Source organism: Mesoplodon bidens, assembly GCF_964165515.1.
Source record: "Mesoplodon bidens genome assembly, chromosome: 5".
In the NCBI taxonomy this organism is placed as follows: domain Eukaryota; kingdom Metazoa; phylum Chordata; class Mammalia; order Artiodactyla; family Ziphiidae; genus Mesoplodon; species Mesoplodon bidens.
The window spans coordinates 142,868,046-142,886,808 of NC_138161.1; the positions used below are offsets into that span (position 1 = coordinate 142,868,046).

At 34.5% G+C, this 18,763-nt stretch overlaps 1 protein-coding gene across 2 annotated transcripts in view; it reads left to right on the forward strand.

Annotated features, from left to right (window-relative positions):
• Positions 1 to 18,763, forward strand: part of STAG1 (STAG1 cohesin complex component) — a 449,323-nt gene that overhangs the window by 308,205 nt on the left and 122,355 nt on the right. For both annotated transcript variants that reach the window (XM_081234436.1, XM_081234437.1), the window contains one exon: positions 13,540 to 13,663. In XM_081234436.1, coding sequence (XP_081090562.1) covers positions 13,540 to 13,663 — 124 coding nt within the window. The remainder of the gene's footprint in view (positions 1 to 13,539; positions 13,664 to 18,763) is intronic.

An 18,763-nucleotide genomic window follows, 5' to 3' on the forward strand; every position in this document is an offset into this window, starting at 1 on the left:
TTTTTTATTTGCATGGGAAAAGAGTATGTATCATGGTTTTGTTTTTATGTCACTTAGGTCAAACTTGGTTGATGGTTATTGTTGAAATCTTTTCTATCCGTACTGATTGTCTGTCTTTTTATTCTAACAATTATCAAGAGGGATTTTATAGAAGTACTTTTTGTATTCTTGATACAGGTGCATTATCACATAAATGATTTTCATATTTTTCCCCAGCCTGTGGCTTTCCTTTCATTTTCTTAATGATACCTTTTGAAGAACAAAAGTTTTCAATTTGAATGCGGTAATTTATCAATTTTTCTTCTATGGTCATGCTTTTGATGTCATGTCTGTGAACATTTTTCCTAACCCAAACTGTTCTTTTATGTTTTATTCTAGAAGTTTATTCATTTAATCATTTAAGTTAATTTATATGAATGATTTTTTTAAAGTTAATTTTTGTTTATGGTGCGATATAAGGACACTTTTTGCATATAGATATTCATTTTTACAAGCACTATTGATGAAAGGCTGTTCTTCAGCTGAATTCCTTTGGCACTTTTCTTGGGAATCAAATGACCATGAATGCAAAGTTTTATTTCTGGATTTCCTAATTTGTCCGTAAACCCTTACCAGCTGTGTTGATTACAGTACTTTTAAGGTGTTTTTTAAAAGCTTTGTTGAGATGTAATTGACATATAACATATGTATGTTTAAGGTGTACAACAAGATCCTTTGAAACATAATATATTGTGAAATGATTATCACAATAAGGTTAGTTAATACCTCCATCATCTCAAGTAATTACCTTTTTTAATTTAGGTGCTGATAACATTTAAGAATTACTCCCTTAGCAACTTTCAACTGTGTACTACAGTATTGTTAACTGTAGTCACCATGGTGTACATTAGGTCCCTAGAACTTATTTATCTTATAAATAGAAGTTTGTACTCTTTTTTAGAGTAAGTTTTTAAAATTAGGTAGTGTTATGTCCTTTTACTTTGTTTTTCAAAATTGTTATGGCTATTATAGATCCTTTACATTTCTATATAAATTCTATAATCAGATTGTCAATTTTTACACAAAATCTTGCTGGAATTTTGATAGAGAATATAATGAATCAGTATACCAGTTTGGAGAGAATTTCCTTCCTCATTATATTGAATTTTCCATTCTGTAAATATAGGTTGTATCTCCATTTATTTAGATATTCTTTAGTTTCTCTTAGCAATTTTTATTATTTCAGTGTACATCTTATACTACTTTTGTTAAATTTTTTTTTGTTTTCATTTTTATTTTGTTATAATGGGAATTGTGTCCTTAATTTTTGTTGTAGACTCTTCCTTATTAATATGTAAAATATAATTATTTTATTACTGCAAAATTATAAAATACTTTCATTAGGTCTGTAGTTTGGGGGTTTTGTTTTTGTAGCTTCTTTAGAATTTTCTACATAAAGGATTATGCCATTTGTGAACAAAGGCACTTTTAATTTTTTTTATTGGCCTATTGTACTGAATAGAATCTCCAGTACAATACTGAGTAAAAGTGGTGAGAGAGGACAGCTTTACTCTTATTCCTGATCTTAATGGGAAAATAATTAGTCTTTAAAATTAAGTATAATGTAAGTTTTTTATGTTGATACCCTTTAGTAGGATGAGGAGATTCCCTTCTAACCTGGTTTTGTTAGGTGTTTTTATTGTGATTGATTGTTTGATTTCATTTTTTCTGCTTCAGTTGAGATAAAAATACAGGCTTTTTTTATTGATATAAGGTATTATATTCATTCATTTTCAGATATTAGACCAATCTTGCAATCTGGGAAAATTCCACATGGTCATGGTATATAATGTTTTTTCTATGCTACTGGATTTAGTTTGCTAATATTTTGTTAGGGATTTTTGTGTCTACTTTCATAAGGGGTATTAATATGCTTACTAGCCTCAGAGAACTGGAAAATGTTCCCTCCTGCTCTATTTTCTAAAAGAGTTTATGGAAGATTGTTTTTTTTTGGTTTTGTCTTGTTTTATTAATTTGATAGAATTCACCATGGAAGTCCTTTAAGCCTAGGTTTTCCTTTGTGTGAAGACTTTCATTTACTAATTAAACTTCTTATTATAGATCTATCCAAATTTTCTATTCCTTGTTGATTCTTTATGGTAATTTGTCTCTTTCAGACAATACTTTATTTCATGCATAGTGCACATTTGATTGTATAATGTTATTTATGATATTTCTTTATAATCATTTTTATTTCTGTAGGATGTCTCCTTACTCATTCTTGATTTTGTAATTTGTATCTTCTCTCTTTTGTGTTGGTCAGTCAGCCTAGCTAAAGGTTTATCAGTTATATTGATCTTTTCAAAGAATAAACTTTTGCTTTCATTGACTTTATTTATGTATTTTTTTATTTCATTGATTTTTGCTTCAACCTTAATATTTCCTTCCATGTGATTGCTTTAGTTTTAATTTACTTGTCTTCTTTTAGTTTCCTAATGTAGATTGTTGATTTGTATAGCCTTCTTCCTTTCTTATCTGGCATGCTAAGCTATAAATTTCCCTCAAGTACCGCTTTAGTGACATACCATGACTTTTTATACAACAAATATGTTGTATTTTAAATTTTATTCAGAACTAAAAATTTCCGTATTTTATGTGTGATTTCTTCTTCAACTCATGGGTTGTTAAGTTTTCTTGTTTAATTTTGAAATATTTGGAGGTTTTCCAAATTAATTTCTCTTCTTAATATCTAGTTTAATTGCATTGTTGTTAGTAAACACACTTTCAGGTATTGATATTTGAATCATTTTATACTTTATGGGCCTTGTTTTTCTTAATCAGTTGGATTATCCAAAAAAAAATACTACATGTGCATATAAAAAGGATATATTCTGCTGTTTTGTTACACCTTCCTATAAACCTTTTTATCATTATGAAATGTCCTTTTTTAGTATGACTTTTTTTTTTTTTGTCTCAAAGACTTCTTTGCCTGATAATAATATATCTCTGGTTCTTTTATGGTTACTTTTTGTATGATGTATCTTTTATCATCCTTCCACTGTTTGTGTCTTTGAATATGAAATATATCTCTTATAGACAGCCTAGAGTTGGATCTTGTGTTTTTATCCATTGAACAATCTCTGTTCTTTTCTTTATGGTTGCTACAGAAACTACATCCCATTAGCATGACTAATTTCACATAAATGTAGCATCTTTGCTCCAGTATAGCCCCATTTTCTTGTTCTTCCTTTATACTATTATTGTCAAATATCTTTTATCTCTATTTGGTATTATCCCAACATTACCATTTTAACTATTATCAGTATATACAATCTTAAGATTTTCAATGAAATTAAACAAAGAAGTATTCATGCTATCTTCTCTTTTTACCCTGTTGTTAACATTTCCAGCATTCTTCATTTTCTTCTATGAATTTGAGTTATTGTATAGAGTTATTTCCTTTCAGTTTGAAGGACTTTCTTTACAGTTTCTTATAAGGCAAGTGTTCTAGCAGTCTTTGTTTATCTGGAAATGTCATTATTTCATCTTCCATATTTGAAAGATAGTTTTGCTAGATATAGAATTCTTGGTGGACAGTTTTATTTTCCTTTAACACTTTTAGTGCCTTTCTACCACCTACTGGACTTCATTGTCTCTGAGTAAAAAATTAGTTGTTAATCTTGCTGTTCCCCTGTACATTTGTGAGTCACTTTTTTTGTAGCTTTTCTTTTCTTTTCTTCTTTTTTTCCCCATTTTTCTCTGGCTTTCCACAGTGTGCTTCTGTGTTTAGATATGGACCTCTTTGTGTTTATCCTACTAAGATTTTGTTGACCTTCTTGGATCTGTAGAGTCATGTTTTTCATCAAATTTCATAAGCTTTTAGCCATTGATTCTTCAAATATTTTTTACCCATTTCTCTTTGTTTGGACTCCTTTCACACATATACTGGAATACATGATATTGTTTCCTAGGCTTTTGGAGCTTACATGCATGTGCATGCTCTCACGCGCTCTCTCTCTCTCTCTCTCTCGTTTTTCCTTCCTCAGTGTTTTTCATCTCTTTTCTTTGGGTAATTTCTGTTTACCTGTCTTCAGGTTCAGTGTTTTTTTTCTGTCAACTCAAATATGCTGCTGAAACCATATGGTGAGTTTTTTATTTCTGTTATTGTACTTTTCAGTTGGTCCTATTTTTATACTTGCTGTTTCTTTAGCATAATCCACTGTTGGTTGAGGCCTTGTCATGTTCTCATCTAGTTCTTTGAATATAGCATCTTTCAATATAATCTGATTATATTTATTGGATCTGCTTTAAAATCGTTGCTAAATTTAACAGCTGGGCCCACTCAGAGACAGTTTCTTTAGACTGTTTCAGTTTCCAAGTATAGGTATTACTTCCCTTTTTCTTTGTACACCATATAATCTTCTGTTAAAAACTGTGCATTTTACAAAATATATCTTAGCAAATTTGGGTTCTGATTTTTTTTCCCCTGAAGTTTGTCGTATTGTTGGGGATTTTGTTTTTGAATAATTTACTTGGACTTAATCTGAGGAATTTATCTCTCCTGGACTGTAGCTTTAGGCTAGCAGAACTCTGCGATTTCCCCATTCATTTGTTACAGAGTTTGCTCTTTTATTGAAATCTTCCCTGGGTGTTGGTATTTAGCATGTTGCTACCAATCAAGTCAGCTTCCTCAGCTCAAAACCGTGGTTTTCATGGGCATTCCCAATCCTGCTACCTCCACTACACCTGCTGCTCTGAGTTTTAGGGTGTTTGAAGGGGTTATGTCCATTCAATAATGTCATAGATTTTTGCTGTTTTGGGCCCAAATTTCATCAGCTTTTTATGAGTAAATGCTTCTCAACATTTTGAATCTATTTCCAGACAAATAAAAATTGTTTTTGTATTTTGAGTTATGTGGGGGGACGGGAAGAAAGGTGTTTTCTCTTAGTATAGAATTGTAGGTTGACCTTTTTTTTTTTCAGTCTTTTAAAGGAATTGATCCATTATCTCTGGTTTGGCTTGTTTTCCACTAGAACTGCTGTCATTCTTATCTTGTGTCCTTTGTAGTTAATTTATCTTTTGCTCTGGTTGCATTTAATTTTTTTTTTTTTGTAACTAGTTTAACCAATTTTGTCATGATGTTCTTCAGGATCATTTTCTTCATTTTTGTTTTATTACATCCAGGCTCTCCTCAAGCCTCTTGAATATATGTATTTTGTTGTAACTTTTAATGTTCTGTTCCACTAGTTTTATCATCTGTGTCATTTCTGATTCTGTTTCTTTTGGTTAATTTTTCCCCTTATTATGGGTCATTTTCTTCTTTGAATGCCTGGCAATTTTTATTAGGTGCCAACCACTGTGGGTTTTGTTTTGTTGGGTACCAGACAATATATTCTTAAGAAATTCATCCACTTTTCTCTGGGACATAATTAATGTTTGATCTTTTCAAGACTTTTTTTAAGGTTTGTTAAGTGGACCAGGGCAGCGTTTAGTCTAAGGTTAACTTTACCCAGATACTAAGATAAAACCATTCTTTGTACTTTTCTTGATGCCCTGTGAATTACAAGGTTTTTCTGCTCTGGCTCACTGGAACACAAAGTATTCCAAGCCCTATGTTTGCTCCAGAGGTTGCCCTCTCTGCTCTTTCCATTCTTTCCCCAGCATTGCCTGATTTGTTCACATGTACATGCTCTTTATACTCAGCTGAAGAGTTGATAGGGTCTTTCTGCAGATGCCCAGAGCTCACTCTCTCTGTGCATCTCTGGTACTGTGCCTTGTAAAATCTAACCACCTTGTCCTCTAGAGTCCCAGCTCCTTTTCCTCAACTCAGGGAAATACCCAGGCTCTGTATAGGTTCCCCTGCCTATACCACTGCCCTGCTCTGCCTGATATCCAACACCTAGAAAGTATTATTTTATGCAGTTTTTTTAGTTTTTTCAAGAGGAAGAAGCATAAATCCTGTCCATCTTGGCTCAGCCACACAATTTTGAATGCAGAATCCATATCATTTTTTATGATTTTACCTCATATTCAACACCAAAATAGCATAGCCTTTATTTCATTTCAGTGACCCACCCTTTCTGAGGCTTGCCAAAATTTTCAACCTATTATTCTCATAAAAGCAACAATTCCTTAATTTCCTACTGTTACCTTATTGATTTTTTAATTTAATCAGACCTTGCATACTAGTATTGAATCTGTCATAGCTCACTTTTGATACATTAAAATTTCAATTCCTCTGGGCTTCCTTGGTGGCGCAGTGGTTAAGAATCTGCCTGCCAATGCAGGGGACACGGGTTCGAGCCCTGGGCCGGGAAGATTCCACATGCCGTGGAGCAACTAAGCCCTTGTGCCACAACTGCTGAGCCTGTGCTCTAGAGCCCAGGAGGCACAGTTACTGAAGCCCACATGCTTAGAGCCCATGCTCCACAACAAGAAAAGCCACCACAATGAGAATCCTGCACACTGCAACGAAGAGTAGCCCCTGCTCGCTGCAACTAGAGAAAGCCCATGTGCAGCAACGAAGACCCAACGCAGCCAAAATTAAATAAATAAATAAATGTATTTAAAAAAAATTTCAGTTCCTCAAAAGAGGGTTGAAAATATATGTGAGAGTATGACCTGCCTGCCAAAGTGATCAGCATGTCATGGATAACAATCATTGGTTTTTCCAGAAATATCACTTAGTCCACTTTATTGATTAAGGGAAAATGTTACTGCATGTACATACTAGAAATAGAAGTGCTGTGGAGAGATGACACTTTCAGTTAATGCTTTTTCTCTCCTGCCACCCCAACTTCAAAAATTAAATATTAATTAATTAAAATTAAATTAAGATTAAATTAATTGTTAGATTTAAGTACTAGTCCATAGGAAATATAGAAAATAGAAGAGCATTTTGTCTGACTGAATCCTAATGGTATCATTTTAGTCCAGAATGTGGGAAGTTGCATAGATCAAATGACCTGGTTTATTCAACAATTAAATGGCATATAATATGAACAAGTAGACTTAAAAACACAATTTTAAAATATCAGACATGAAAAATATATTAATGGGTATATATTTAGTGAAGAAAATATACTTTAGACTGTTGAAGGGACACTTAGTGAATTAGAATATAATATTGAGGAATTTACCTAGGCATAGAAGATAATAGAATGACATTTCTGAAAAATGGGGGATCATTTGAGAGGCCTCTTAAGTTCTTTACATAGGATTTCAAACAAAGAGAGAAGTATTGGAAAGAAGTAAAATGAGAGAACTGAAATTTTACAAAATTGATTTAAAAAATGGAATGTTCAGGGCTTCCCTGGTGGCGCAGTGGTTGAGAGTCCACCTGCCGATGCAGGGGACACGGGTTCGTGCCCCGGTCCGGAAAGATCCCACATGCTGTGGAGCGGCTGGGCCCGTGAGCCATGGCCGCTGAGCCTGCGCGTCCAGAGCCTGTGCTCCGCAACGGGAGAGGCCACAACAGTGGGAGGCCCGCATACCGCAAAAAAAAAAAAAAAAAAAAGGAATGTTCAAATTAAAAAAAATTAGAGTGTTGAGTAGGTTAAGGAAAATGTTTCACATATAGACCTACTGTAGTCAAAGTACAAAACATCAAAGACCATGAGAAAGTCTTAAAATCAAAAAAGACTTATTTTAGTGATAGTAAAAGAATTTAAAAGTTTGGTTCTTATTATTAACAAATTTAATGAAAGAAGTGATAACAGAGGAAAGATTTCAACAATTTTGAGAAGAAGAAACATGGATATTTTTTATATTCTCGTTGAGTCTTTCATCTTTTTATACAATAGTGAAACATTTCAGAATCATGTTTTCAGAGCTATTCTTATATGATACCATGATATGATTTATTCTGAGTAAACTGTCATTCTATTATTTTAATCTTCTTACTTCCTAACATTTCACCCTTGACTTAACCTGTGGGTTAAGTTCATAGTTAGAATGTAAATATAAATTAAAGGTATTTTTCTTTGAAAGTTAATATATCCTTGACATTCAGTTTTTAATGTTATGCCTAAATTTCTGTTAATAGTAGAATATTAAGGAATAATGCAGGATAGCAGATAGCTATGTCACCTGCTTTGTGGGAGACTCTTAGTGATAAAATGCCTTGTTGTATATATTGTCAGTATTTTCTCTAATGGATAATGCAATGAAAGAGATGAAAAGTATTTTTAATTTCATAAACTTATTATGTTTCTGACACACTTTAAATAATGCTGGTCATCCTGAAATAATTCAATGGAAGATTTGGATTTAGTAAGCAAACCAGGAGAGTTTCAGTTCTTTGGTCTACACAAACATTACTGCCTCTCAGAAGCCTTCCTTGACCCCTTCTGTTTCCCTCCATCATTTTACATGCTTCTGTGTTCCTTGTACTGCCCTTTGCTAACATTTAATACTCTATAAGATAATATTTATTTTAATCATCTTTCTGCAAGCTATCATCTCTATTCTCAAGTTCTTGTTCACAGTCTAATAAAGGATATAGTATGACTTTTCAGTAACTCCTTCAGCTGTTCCTTCCTCCCTTAGGCTTTTTTTCCCCCCAATCTCTAGGAGTTGTTCTATTTTGGAAAATGTAAATTTTTTTTAGCCAAACATTAGTGACAAAATTGGTTGAGTCATGAATTTATTGTGTTGTACAACTTAGATAGTGGACCTTCTTAGCATTCATAATTATTTCTTACTCTAGAGCTCTCATGAGATTTCTTGTGTAAGAGAGATAACTGTGTCAAAAAATATATGTTAACCAAGAATTAGTCTCTGAAATTTATCAGTCATTTTAATTTAATCTTCTTCCTTACTGGGAAAGCATCTATAAGGGTAGTACACAAAACATTTAATTAAAATTCAGTAGCAGAAAACAATTTGAATTTCATTTGCCAAGAAATTAATTCAAAACAAAAACTTAAGTCCAGATATTAAAGTAAAGGCATACTAACTGAGGATCAGTAAATTAGGTAAGTTTTCCATAGAAATGAACATAATTATTCTTTTATGCTTTAAAAAAGAGCTACAGCAAAGGATTAATTGCCCCAGAATTATTCTTTTCTAGTTTTTTCTTTCTTTGAGTTTTCAAGTAAAGTGTATTCTGACTTCATCTTTAGTTGTTCATTTCAAGGCCCCAGTACTAGAACTATGAAAATTAGTTCATCGTGTGATTGTCTCTATACATTTCCTCTTGTCTTACTAACTTTTTTGCCCCCTACTTAATCTTTGTTTTGGAAACTTCCAAACACCTGCAGCTAAACGTTATCTTTCTAAATGGAGTGAGACCTTTGGAAATAGAGATTAAGGTGTTAAAAATAAATGTAATATAAAAATCAAAGACTGAAGATCTCTAAAATATGAGAAAAATATCTATATCAAAAAATATATTGTAGGGGTTTCCCTGGTGGCACAGTGGTTGAGGGTCCACCTGCCGATGCAGGGGATGCAGGTTCATGCTCCAGTCCAGGAGGATCCCACATGCCGCAGAGCGGCTGGGCCCGTGGGCCATGGCCGCTGGGCCTGCGCATCCAGAGCCTGTTGTTCCACAACGGGAGAGACCACAGCAGTGAGAGGCCCGCGTACCACAAAATAAATAAATAGATAGATACATAGATAGACAGATATCATAATCAAGCCACGGAATATTTAGAAACATAGTGCATTTTCATTTTGTACTTCATTTACTTAAATAGAATGTTAGTTCCTAGAAGGCAAGAAGAAAGCTATCTATGGTAATAAGAGGATGTGCCATGAATCATGGAAAACCTGAAAGTTTACTAGAGCTTGAAAGAATAATTATTGTAGGTAATCAGAGTGGAATGAGGGCACTGTGAGTGTAGGAATCACCACAGACATGTAATGTGTGCAGTTTAGCTATTTGGACTAAAGAACTCATTCATAGACCAAACTAAAAGAAGATTGGTTATGGCTCAATTGGCAAAGGCCTTTAATAACAGTAAAACTAAGAATATTGGTTCTCTTTTGCCATATAACAACTTACCCCAAAACTTGGTACAGTATACATTATCTCATTGTTACTGTGGGTCAAGAATTTGGGAGTGGCCTAGCTAAGGGGTTCTGGCTTAAGTTCCCTCCTCAGGTTGCAGTCACGACTTTGGTTGAGGCTGCAGTCATTTGAAGGCTTGACTGTGGTTGGAGCATCTGCTTCTCATATGGCTTTTACTCACATGGTTGGTGGAAGAAGACCGAGTTACTCACCACATTGAGTTCTCTATAAGGCAGCTAGAATGTCCTTAAGACATGGCAGTTGGCTTTCCTGAGACAGACTGATCCAAGAGAGAGAACAAAGAAGTCACTATGTCTTTTTTGACCTAGCTTCAGAGGCCAAAATTCATCATTTCCACTGAATTATATTTATTAGAAACAAGTTAATAAGTACACCTGTATTCAAGAAAAGAATCATGCGTCTCCACCAAAGGGAATAGTAACAGAAAATGTGTGAACATTTTAAGACCACCACAAAGAAATTCTTATTTTACTGTATAGTCTGTAATTACATAATATAATTACATGTAGAGAATGATTAATAGGGTGGTATCAGCAAGCAAAGTAGATTAGAGCTCCAAAACCCAAATAGGAGAAAAATCACCTAGGGACTTTTAATAGTAGTAGAATGGGCTGTCTTACATACATAGTCAAATTGTAAATCTAAAAAGGATATTTAAAAAATTTTAAGTTAAAGTGGGAGGCGTCAGACTAGCATCTGAAGTAGACAAGGACTGGGATTCCAAGAAGATAAGCTGTATCAAAATGTTGGCAGTGCTTACAGAGAAGAGCTGTGTTTCAAGAACATGAGCTTTTGGCAGTCTAATAAGCGTGAGAAAAAGGTATTAGAGGTTAGGCTTAGACATAGAAATGGTTATAAAAAAAGATTTTGAGCAGTATTTTCCTACTGAAATAAAGCTAAGCCTTTATATTCTCTAGCTTTGGGAATCAGCTACCCATAATCTCAATACCAGAGGTAATGGTAAATACCAATGGTAATGAATGGAAGAATGATTGAGCTATGTATTATGAGTTACTGTACTTAGTAGTCACTATAGTTTTAATCAAAATACCATACCTATTCATTGTGTCCTTGCCTACTTCCCTGAGCTTGTGTAATAAAAAACTCAGCCTGGTTTTGTTTGTTTTAATTTTTTTGATTGGTTTGTACAAGCGTATTTCAGCAGAGAATAAGTGTAATTGATCTTTGGGATTTGGGTATTTTGTGGTTATGTTTTGGTTTTGGAGGGGAGCTATTTTATTTTGTTTTATTCTTGCTGTTGGTTTTTTTTTTTTTTTTAATTTGGACAGCCCAGTAGAAGACAAAGTATATGAACTTGTTCTTAGAAGCGGACATTTATATAAAATAGTAGAACAATACCAAGTGACAGGCAGGGATGAAAGCACTATATGGAGAAATTTGTTAATATCTAATTCAGGTAAAGATGTGTATTCCTTCTCACCCAGTAAATTTCACTTCTAATTATAACAACAGTGTCTCACAGACTTGACTGACCATGTCCTACATCAAGTACACAGATGTTCCAAGAAAAAATACTTACTTGCCTTACCCCATGTGAAGCATTTTAGTATTTTCTATCCCAAATACTTTTTTTTCCCCACTCACTAAATTTATTTCATAATGTGCTGGTAGGTAGTAATGCACTGTTTGAAAAACACTGCCCTAGGGGAAACGCTTACACAAGAAGACATGTACGAGAATGCTTATGCCATTCATTGTTAATAAAAGCAAAAACTTGGAAACAACCTAAATGTCTGCCACTGAGAGAATGTATAAGTAATTTGTAATTTATTTATAGAAAGGAACACTGAACATCAGTTAAAGTTAATATATTGGACTTGGAGCTATATGAATCAGTGTGTATAAACTGCAAAACCTGGTTTGTGAAAAAATCTAATTGGAGAGGAAGCCTATAAGATATAATGTATGTAAAGTTTCAAAATCTGTAAAATAATATATATGAAGTTAAAGCATAATAACTTTGTAATGTCTGAAATTTTTCATATTTAGAAAAAAAGAAATACCCTTGAACCATTCACATTCATTATTTTAAAGTTCAAGGAACATTCTTTCACAGTTTTTAAGCTACTTTTTATATTGTATCATCTATGAATGTCTAGCATGATGACAATTAAAAGATTATAATAATGAACATTGATGGAAAGTTTTAGTAGGTACCAGGCACAGTTCTAAGTATTTTATTGATACTTTTATTAAGTGAGTTCACTCTCACAGTCACTGTGAGGTCTAGGTTCAGTTATTATCCCTGTTTTACAGATGAGGAAATCTAAGAAAGAGGGAAATAACTTGAAGCTAATACATAGCAGAGTCAGGATTTGAACTCAGGATGTCTTGCTCCAAAGTCTGTATCATTAGCCTCTGTGCTATAGAATCTCTCCATGAGGAAAAGGTATAAACAACAGCAAAAATGTAGGAAAACTAAAGACTGTAATTGGTAGTATGGTTTTGAAAGAGAAAGTTTCTCACATTTTTATTCTTTAAGCAAGGACATGGACTTAGAAGGAACTAAGATGTATTAGAGCAGAGAATTAAATATTAGAATACTAGCACTCATTTGATCACAAAAGAGAAACTAAGGAAAGCTCCTTGACAGATGATTACCTTGTGTAAATTGGAGAATTAAAAATTATTCATGTATGGTAACTCAGAAACCTTTAAGATCTACAAAAGAAAGTTAGGATTTATCTTAATTATATAATATGGGGGTTTTTTAGCCAGAGTTATTAACCTGTTGAAAGATAAGGTAAAAATATTAACGCTGTATTTTTTCATGGTTCAGAGATTTTAGAGTAGACGTAATTCCAGGAGGGTTGTAGCAGATGCTTATGGTGAGGTGAAAAGCTGTCTGGGCACAGAGCCAGAGAGCTGACTTTGGGGTTCGTTCTGCTACCACTTCATCGTGTGGTCACCAGGACTGTTCTGTGGTGACTGAATGTGAATTCTTCTTCTTCCCTGTGCAGTTACTTCAAGGCCTTGGTTTTGTAAACTGCTGTACATTTTCAAATAATACAGGCTGCTACAACTTTGCCTCATAGATACTATTGTTTTGTTCATGAAAATTATGTTCTTCTAATTCTTTAGATGTGTACTAGCTTAGAAAGAGTCACAGTTATTTAGAGAAACACGTTTTGAGTTCTCCATTATTCTGTATTTGGATGTTGATACTCTGGTTCCTCAGAAGTTTTAACATGTGTATTGATCCCATAATAATTGTGAGGCTTTCAGAAAGCTCCAACTGTCATTTCCTAGTCCACTGAAAATAGAGCAGTTGAGTCAAAATAAGATGATTTCCAGAAGCATTTTTTTGTGTGTTTGGTATTGGTGGTTTTTATTTTATAGAAGCCATATAAAAAATAGAAGATATTCAAGTTGGAGACCTTTGAGAGGGCAGATATAAAAACAGTATTTGGATAATATTGATATCTATTGCTTGCTGAAAATGAGTATGAAGTACTTTCTAGCTTTGGGTATTAATCAGAGGTTTGTCTCTGTTTTTCCTTCTCTAGTGATGCTATTGCTGAGATTAGAGCCATTTGTATTGAAGAAATTGGAGTATGGATGAAAATGTATAGTGATGCCTTCCTAAATGACAGTTACCTAAAATATGTTGGCTGGACTCTTCATGACAGGGTAAGTTACTCTGTTCTCAGCTTTCATAGAAGATGTACTTGTCCTAATATTAATACTAGAAGGCTAGGAATTAAGATGGCATTGGGGGCTTCCCTGGTAGCGCAGTGGTTGAGAGTCCGCCTGCCGATGCAGGGGACACGGGCTCATGCCCCGGTCCGGGAGGATCCCACATGCTGCGGAGCGGCTGGGCCCGTGAGCCATGGCCGCTGAGCCTGCAGGTCCGGAGCCTGTGCTGCACAACGGGAGAGGCCACAACAGTGAGAGGCCCGCGTACCGAAAAAAAAAAAAAAGATGGCATTGGTTGGTTTTTCTCAAGAGTTATAATAATATGGAAATTTAAGATGATACAGCTGAATACTATTTACTTGTGGCCGTGATGAAGCTTGAGACATCAGCATATGTGTGAAAACCGTGTCTTACTTAGTTGTAATGCCATCTTAAAGCAAGGTTGACAACCTGATACATCTAAATTTTAAGAGAATGTAGTATCTCAAGCTATTTATAATCTTTTTCTAGTTCGGAATCAAAAGAGATTGCTTTTTCTCTTAATATATAGAAACTAAATAAGCTTTCTTATTTTGAATTCTCTAAGGTCATATCATAGTAGAATGTTTTAGCAGAGTTGAATAGATTTGTTGGATTCTAGAATATCTGTTCTTAAAATCTGTCTCTACTTCCACTCTCTTAGAAAAGGCTCTGACTTAAAAGGAATCTCACATTATTAAGTCCTGAGTATGTAATCCTTAAATAACCAAGGATAGGAATGATAAATTGCTGGAATTTTTATATTGAATGACCTGACATTCTATAACTTGAATTGCCAGATTTTCACACACAAAAAAGAAATCTTAACAATGATTTATTTTAAAAGATGTTATGTTCCATTATTTGAATTGTTAAAAGTATCATACCTGGGCTTCCCTGGTGGCGCAGTGGTTGAGAGTCCGCCTGCCGATGCAGGGGACACGGGTTTGTGCCCCGGTCCGGGAGGATCCCACATGCCGCGGAGCGGCTGGCCCGTGAGCCATGGCCGCTGAGCCTGTGCCTCCGGAGCCTGTGCTCCACAACGGGAGAGGCCACAACAGTGAGAGGCCTGTGTACCACAAAAAAAAAAAAAAAAAAAAAAAAAAAAGTATCATACCTATTAGAAGATATTTTATCTTTTTTTTTCATTTTATCTTTTTAAATGCAATTATATTCTTAGACTTTTCCAGTAATTTTGGTAAAAGTCTAAGACTTATTTTCTATATATTACCATTATTAGCCTGTGGAGCATTTTTTACTTATTGACTGATTGATTGATTGATTTTTTTAGACAGCTCAGACAGAGCGGTTTATTTTTTTATAGGTTTGGCATTAAAAAAATTTTTTTTTATTGAAGTATAGTTGATTTACAGTGCTGTGCTGCCAATCTCTGCTGTACAGTAAAGTGACTCAGTTATATACATATATACATTCTTTTATTTTCTATTATGGTTTATCACAGGATATTCAATATAGTTCCCTGTGTTATACATTAGAACCTTGTTGTTTATCCATTCTAAATGTAATAGTTTGCATCTACCAATCCCAAACTCCCAGTCCATCCTTATCCTTGCCCAACTTGAGTCTGTTTCTGTTTTGTAGATAGGTTCATTTGTGCCATATTTTAAATTCCACATATAAGTGGTATCATATATTTGTCTTTCTCTTTCTGACTTCACTTAGTATGACAATCTCTAGTTGCATCCATGTTGCTGCAAATGGTATTATTTTGTTCTTTTTGAGGCTGAATAGTATTCCATTGTATATATTTACTGCATCCATGTTGCTGCAAATGGTATTACTTTGTTCTTTTTGAGGTTGAATAGTATTCCATTGTATATATTTACTACATCCTCTTTATCCATTCCTCTGTCGATGAACATTTAAGTTGTTTCCGTGTTTTGGCTATTGTGAACAGTGCTGCTATGAACATAGGGGTGCATGTATCTTTTGAATTATAGTTTTGTCCAGGTATATTCCCAGGAGGGGGATTGCTGGATCATGTGGTAGTTCTGTTTTTAGTTTTCTGAGTAACCTGCATACTGTTCTCCATAGTGGTTGTACCAGCTTACAATTCCCACCAACAGTGTAGGAGTTCCCTTTTCTCCACATCCTCTCCAGCATTTGTTATTTGTAGACTTTTTAATGATGGCCATTCTGACTGGTGTGAGGTGGTACCTCAGTGTAGTTTTGATTTGCATTTGTCTAATAATTAGTGATGTTGAGCATCTTTTCATGTGCCTACTGGCCATCTGTATGTCTTCTTTGGAGAAATGTCTATTAAGGTCTTCTGCCCATTTTTCAATTGGGTTATTTGGTTTTTTGTTGATGAGTTACATGAGTTTTTTGTATATTTTGGAGATTAAGCCTTGTCTGTTGCATCATTTGCAAATATCTTCTCCCATTCCGTAGGTTGTCTTTCATTTTTTTTTTTTTATGGTTTCCTTTGCTGTGCAAAAGCTTGCAAATTTGATTAGGTCCCATTTGTTTATTTTTGTTTTTATTTCTATTGCCTTGGGAGTCTGACCTAAGAAAACATTGGTACAATTTATGTCAGTGGATGTTTTGCCTATGCTCTCTTCTAGGAGTTTTATGGTATGTTGTCTTATGTTTAAGTCTTTAAGCCATTTTGAGTTTATTTTTGTGCATGGTGTGAGGGTGTGTTCTAACTTCATTGATTTAGATGCAGCTGTCCAACTTTCCCAGCACCATTTGCTGAAGAAAATTCCTTTTTCCCCTTGTATATTCTTACCTCCTTTGTCGAAGATTAATTGACCATAGGTGTGTGGTTTATTTCTGGGCTCTCTATTCTGTTCCATTGATCCGTATGCCTGTTTTTGTAACAATACCACACTGTTTTGATTACTGTAGCTTTGTAGCATTGTCTGAAGTCTGGGGAGTTTGCCTTTGTTTTTTTCCCTCAGGATGGCTCTAGCACTTCTGGGTCTTTTATGGTTCCATATAAATTTTTGGATTATTTGTTCTAGTTTTGTGAAAAATGTCATGGGTAATTTTATAGGGATCGCATTAAGTCTGTAGAATGCTTTACGTAGTATTGCCATTTTAACAATGTTAATTCTTCCAGTTCAAGAGCATGGGATATCTTTCCATTTCTTTGAATCCTCTTTTATTTCCTTTATTAATGTTTTATAGTTCTCAGCATATAAGTCTTTCACCTCCTTGGTCAGGTTTATTCCTTGATTTTTTTGGGGGGGGGTGAAATTTTAAAACTTGTTTACATTCCCTTTCTGATATTTCATTGTTAATGTAAAGGAATGCAACCAATTTCTGAATGTTAATCTTCTTCTTCTTTTTTTTTTTTTTGCGGTATGCGGGCCTCTCACTGTTGTGGCCTCTCCCGTTGCGGAGCACAGGCTCCGGACGCGCAGGCTCAGCGGCCACGGCTCACGGGCCCAGCCGCTCCGCGGCACATGGGATCCTCCCGGACTGGGGCACGAACCCGTATCCCCTGCATCGGCAGGCGGACTCTCAACCACTGTGCCACCAGGGAGGCCCTGAATGTTAATCTTCTGTCCTGCTACTTTGCTGAATTTATTTGTTAGATCTAGTAGTTTTTGTGTGGAGTCCTTAGGGTTTTCTATATATAGTATCATGTCATCTGCATATAGTGACAATTTTACCTCTTCCCTTCCAATTTGGATACCTTTTATTTCTTTTTCTTGTCTGATTGCTGTGGCTAAGAATTCCAATACTATGTTGAAAAGAAATGGTGAGAGTGAGCATCCTTGTCTTGTTCCACATTTTAGTGGGAAGGCTTTCAGCTTTTCATCATTGATTATTATATTGGCTGTGGGTTTCTCATAAATGGCTTTAATTATGTTGAGATATGTTCCCTCTATTCCCACTTTGGTAAGAGTTTTTATCATGAATGAATGTTGAATTCTGTCAAATGCTTTTTCTGCATCTGTTGAGATGATCATGTGGTTTTTGACTTTTCTTTTGTTAATGTGGTGTATTGCACTGATTGATTTGCATATGTTGAACCATCCTTGTGAACCTGGGATGAATCCCACTTGGTCATAGTGTATGATCTTTTTTATGTGTTGTTGGATTCTTTTTGCTAATATTTTGCTGAGGATTTTTGCATCTATATTCATCAAAGATATTGGCCTGTAATTTTCTTTTTTGGTGGTGTCTTTGTCTACTTTTGGTATCAGGGTGATGGTGGCTTCATAGAATGTCTTTGGGAGTGTTCCCTCCTCTTCAGTCTTTTGGAAGAGTTTGAGAAGAATCAGTGTAAGTTCTTTGTATGTTTGGTAGAATTCACCTGTGAAGCCATATGGTCCTGGACTTCTGTTTGTAGGAAGTATTTTTATTACAGATTCTATTTCATTTCTAGTGATTGATCTGTTCAAATTATCTATTTCTTATTGATTCAGTTTTGGTGGTCTGTATGTTTCTAGAAAGTTATCCATTTCTTCTAAGTTGTCAAATTTGTTAGCATATAATGGTTCATAGTATTCTCTTATGTTTTTTGTATTTCTGCGGTATCAGTTGATATTTCTTCTTTTTCATTTCTCATTTTGTTTATTTGGGTTCTCTCTCTTTTCTTCTTGGTGAGCCTGGCTAGAGGTTTGTCAATTTTGTTTACTCTTTCAAAGAACCAGCTCTTGGTTTTGTTGATTTTTTTTCCTTTTTTTAAAAATCTCTATTTATTTCCTCCCCGATCTTTATTATTTCCTTCCCTCTGCTGACTTTAGGTTTTGTTTGTTCTTCTTTTTCTAATTCTTTTAGGTGATAGGTTAGGTTGTTTACTTGAGATTTTTCTTGTTTTTTGATGAAGGCCTATATCACTATAAACTTCCCTCTAAGAACTGCTTTTGCTGTGTCCCATAGATTTTGTATGGTTGTGTTTTCATTGTTGTTTGTCTCAAGGTATATTTTAATTTCCTTTTTGATTTCCTCATTGACCCATTGTTTTTTTAGTAGCATGTTATTCAGTCTCCAGCTAATTGTTCTTTTCTCGTTTCTTTTCCTGTGGTTGATTTCTAATTTCATGCCATTGTGGTCAGAGAAGATGCTTAAAATAATTTCTGTACTCTTAAATTTGTTGAG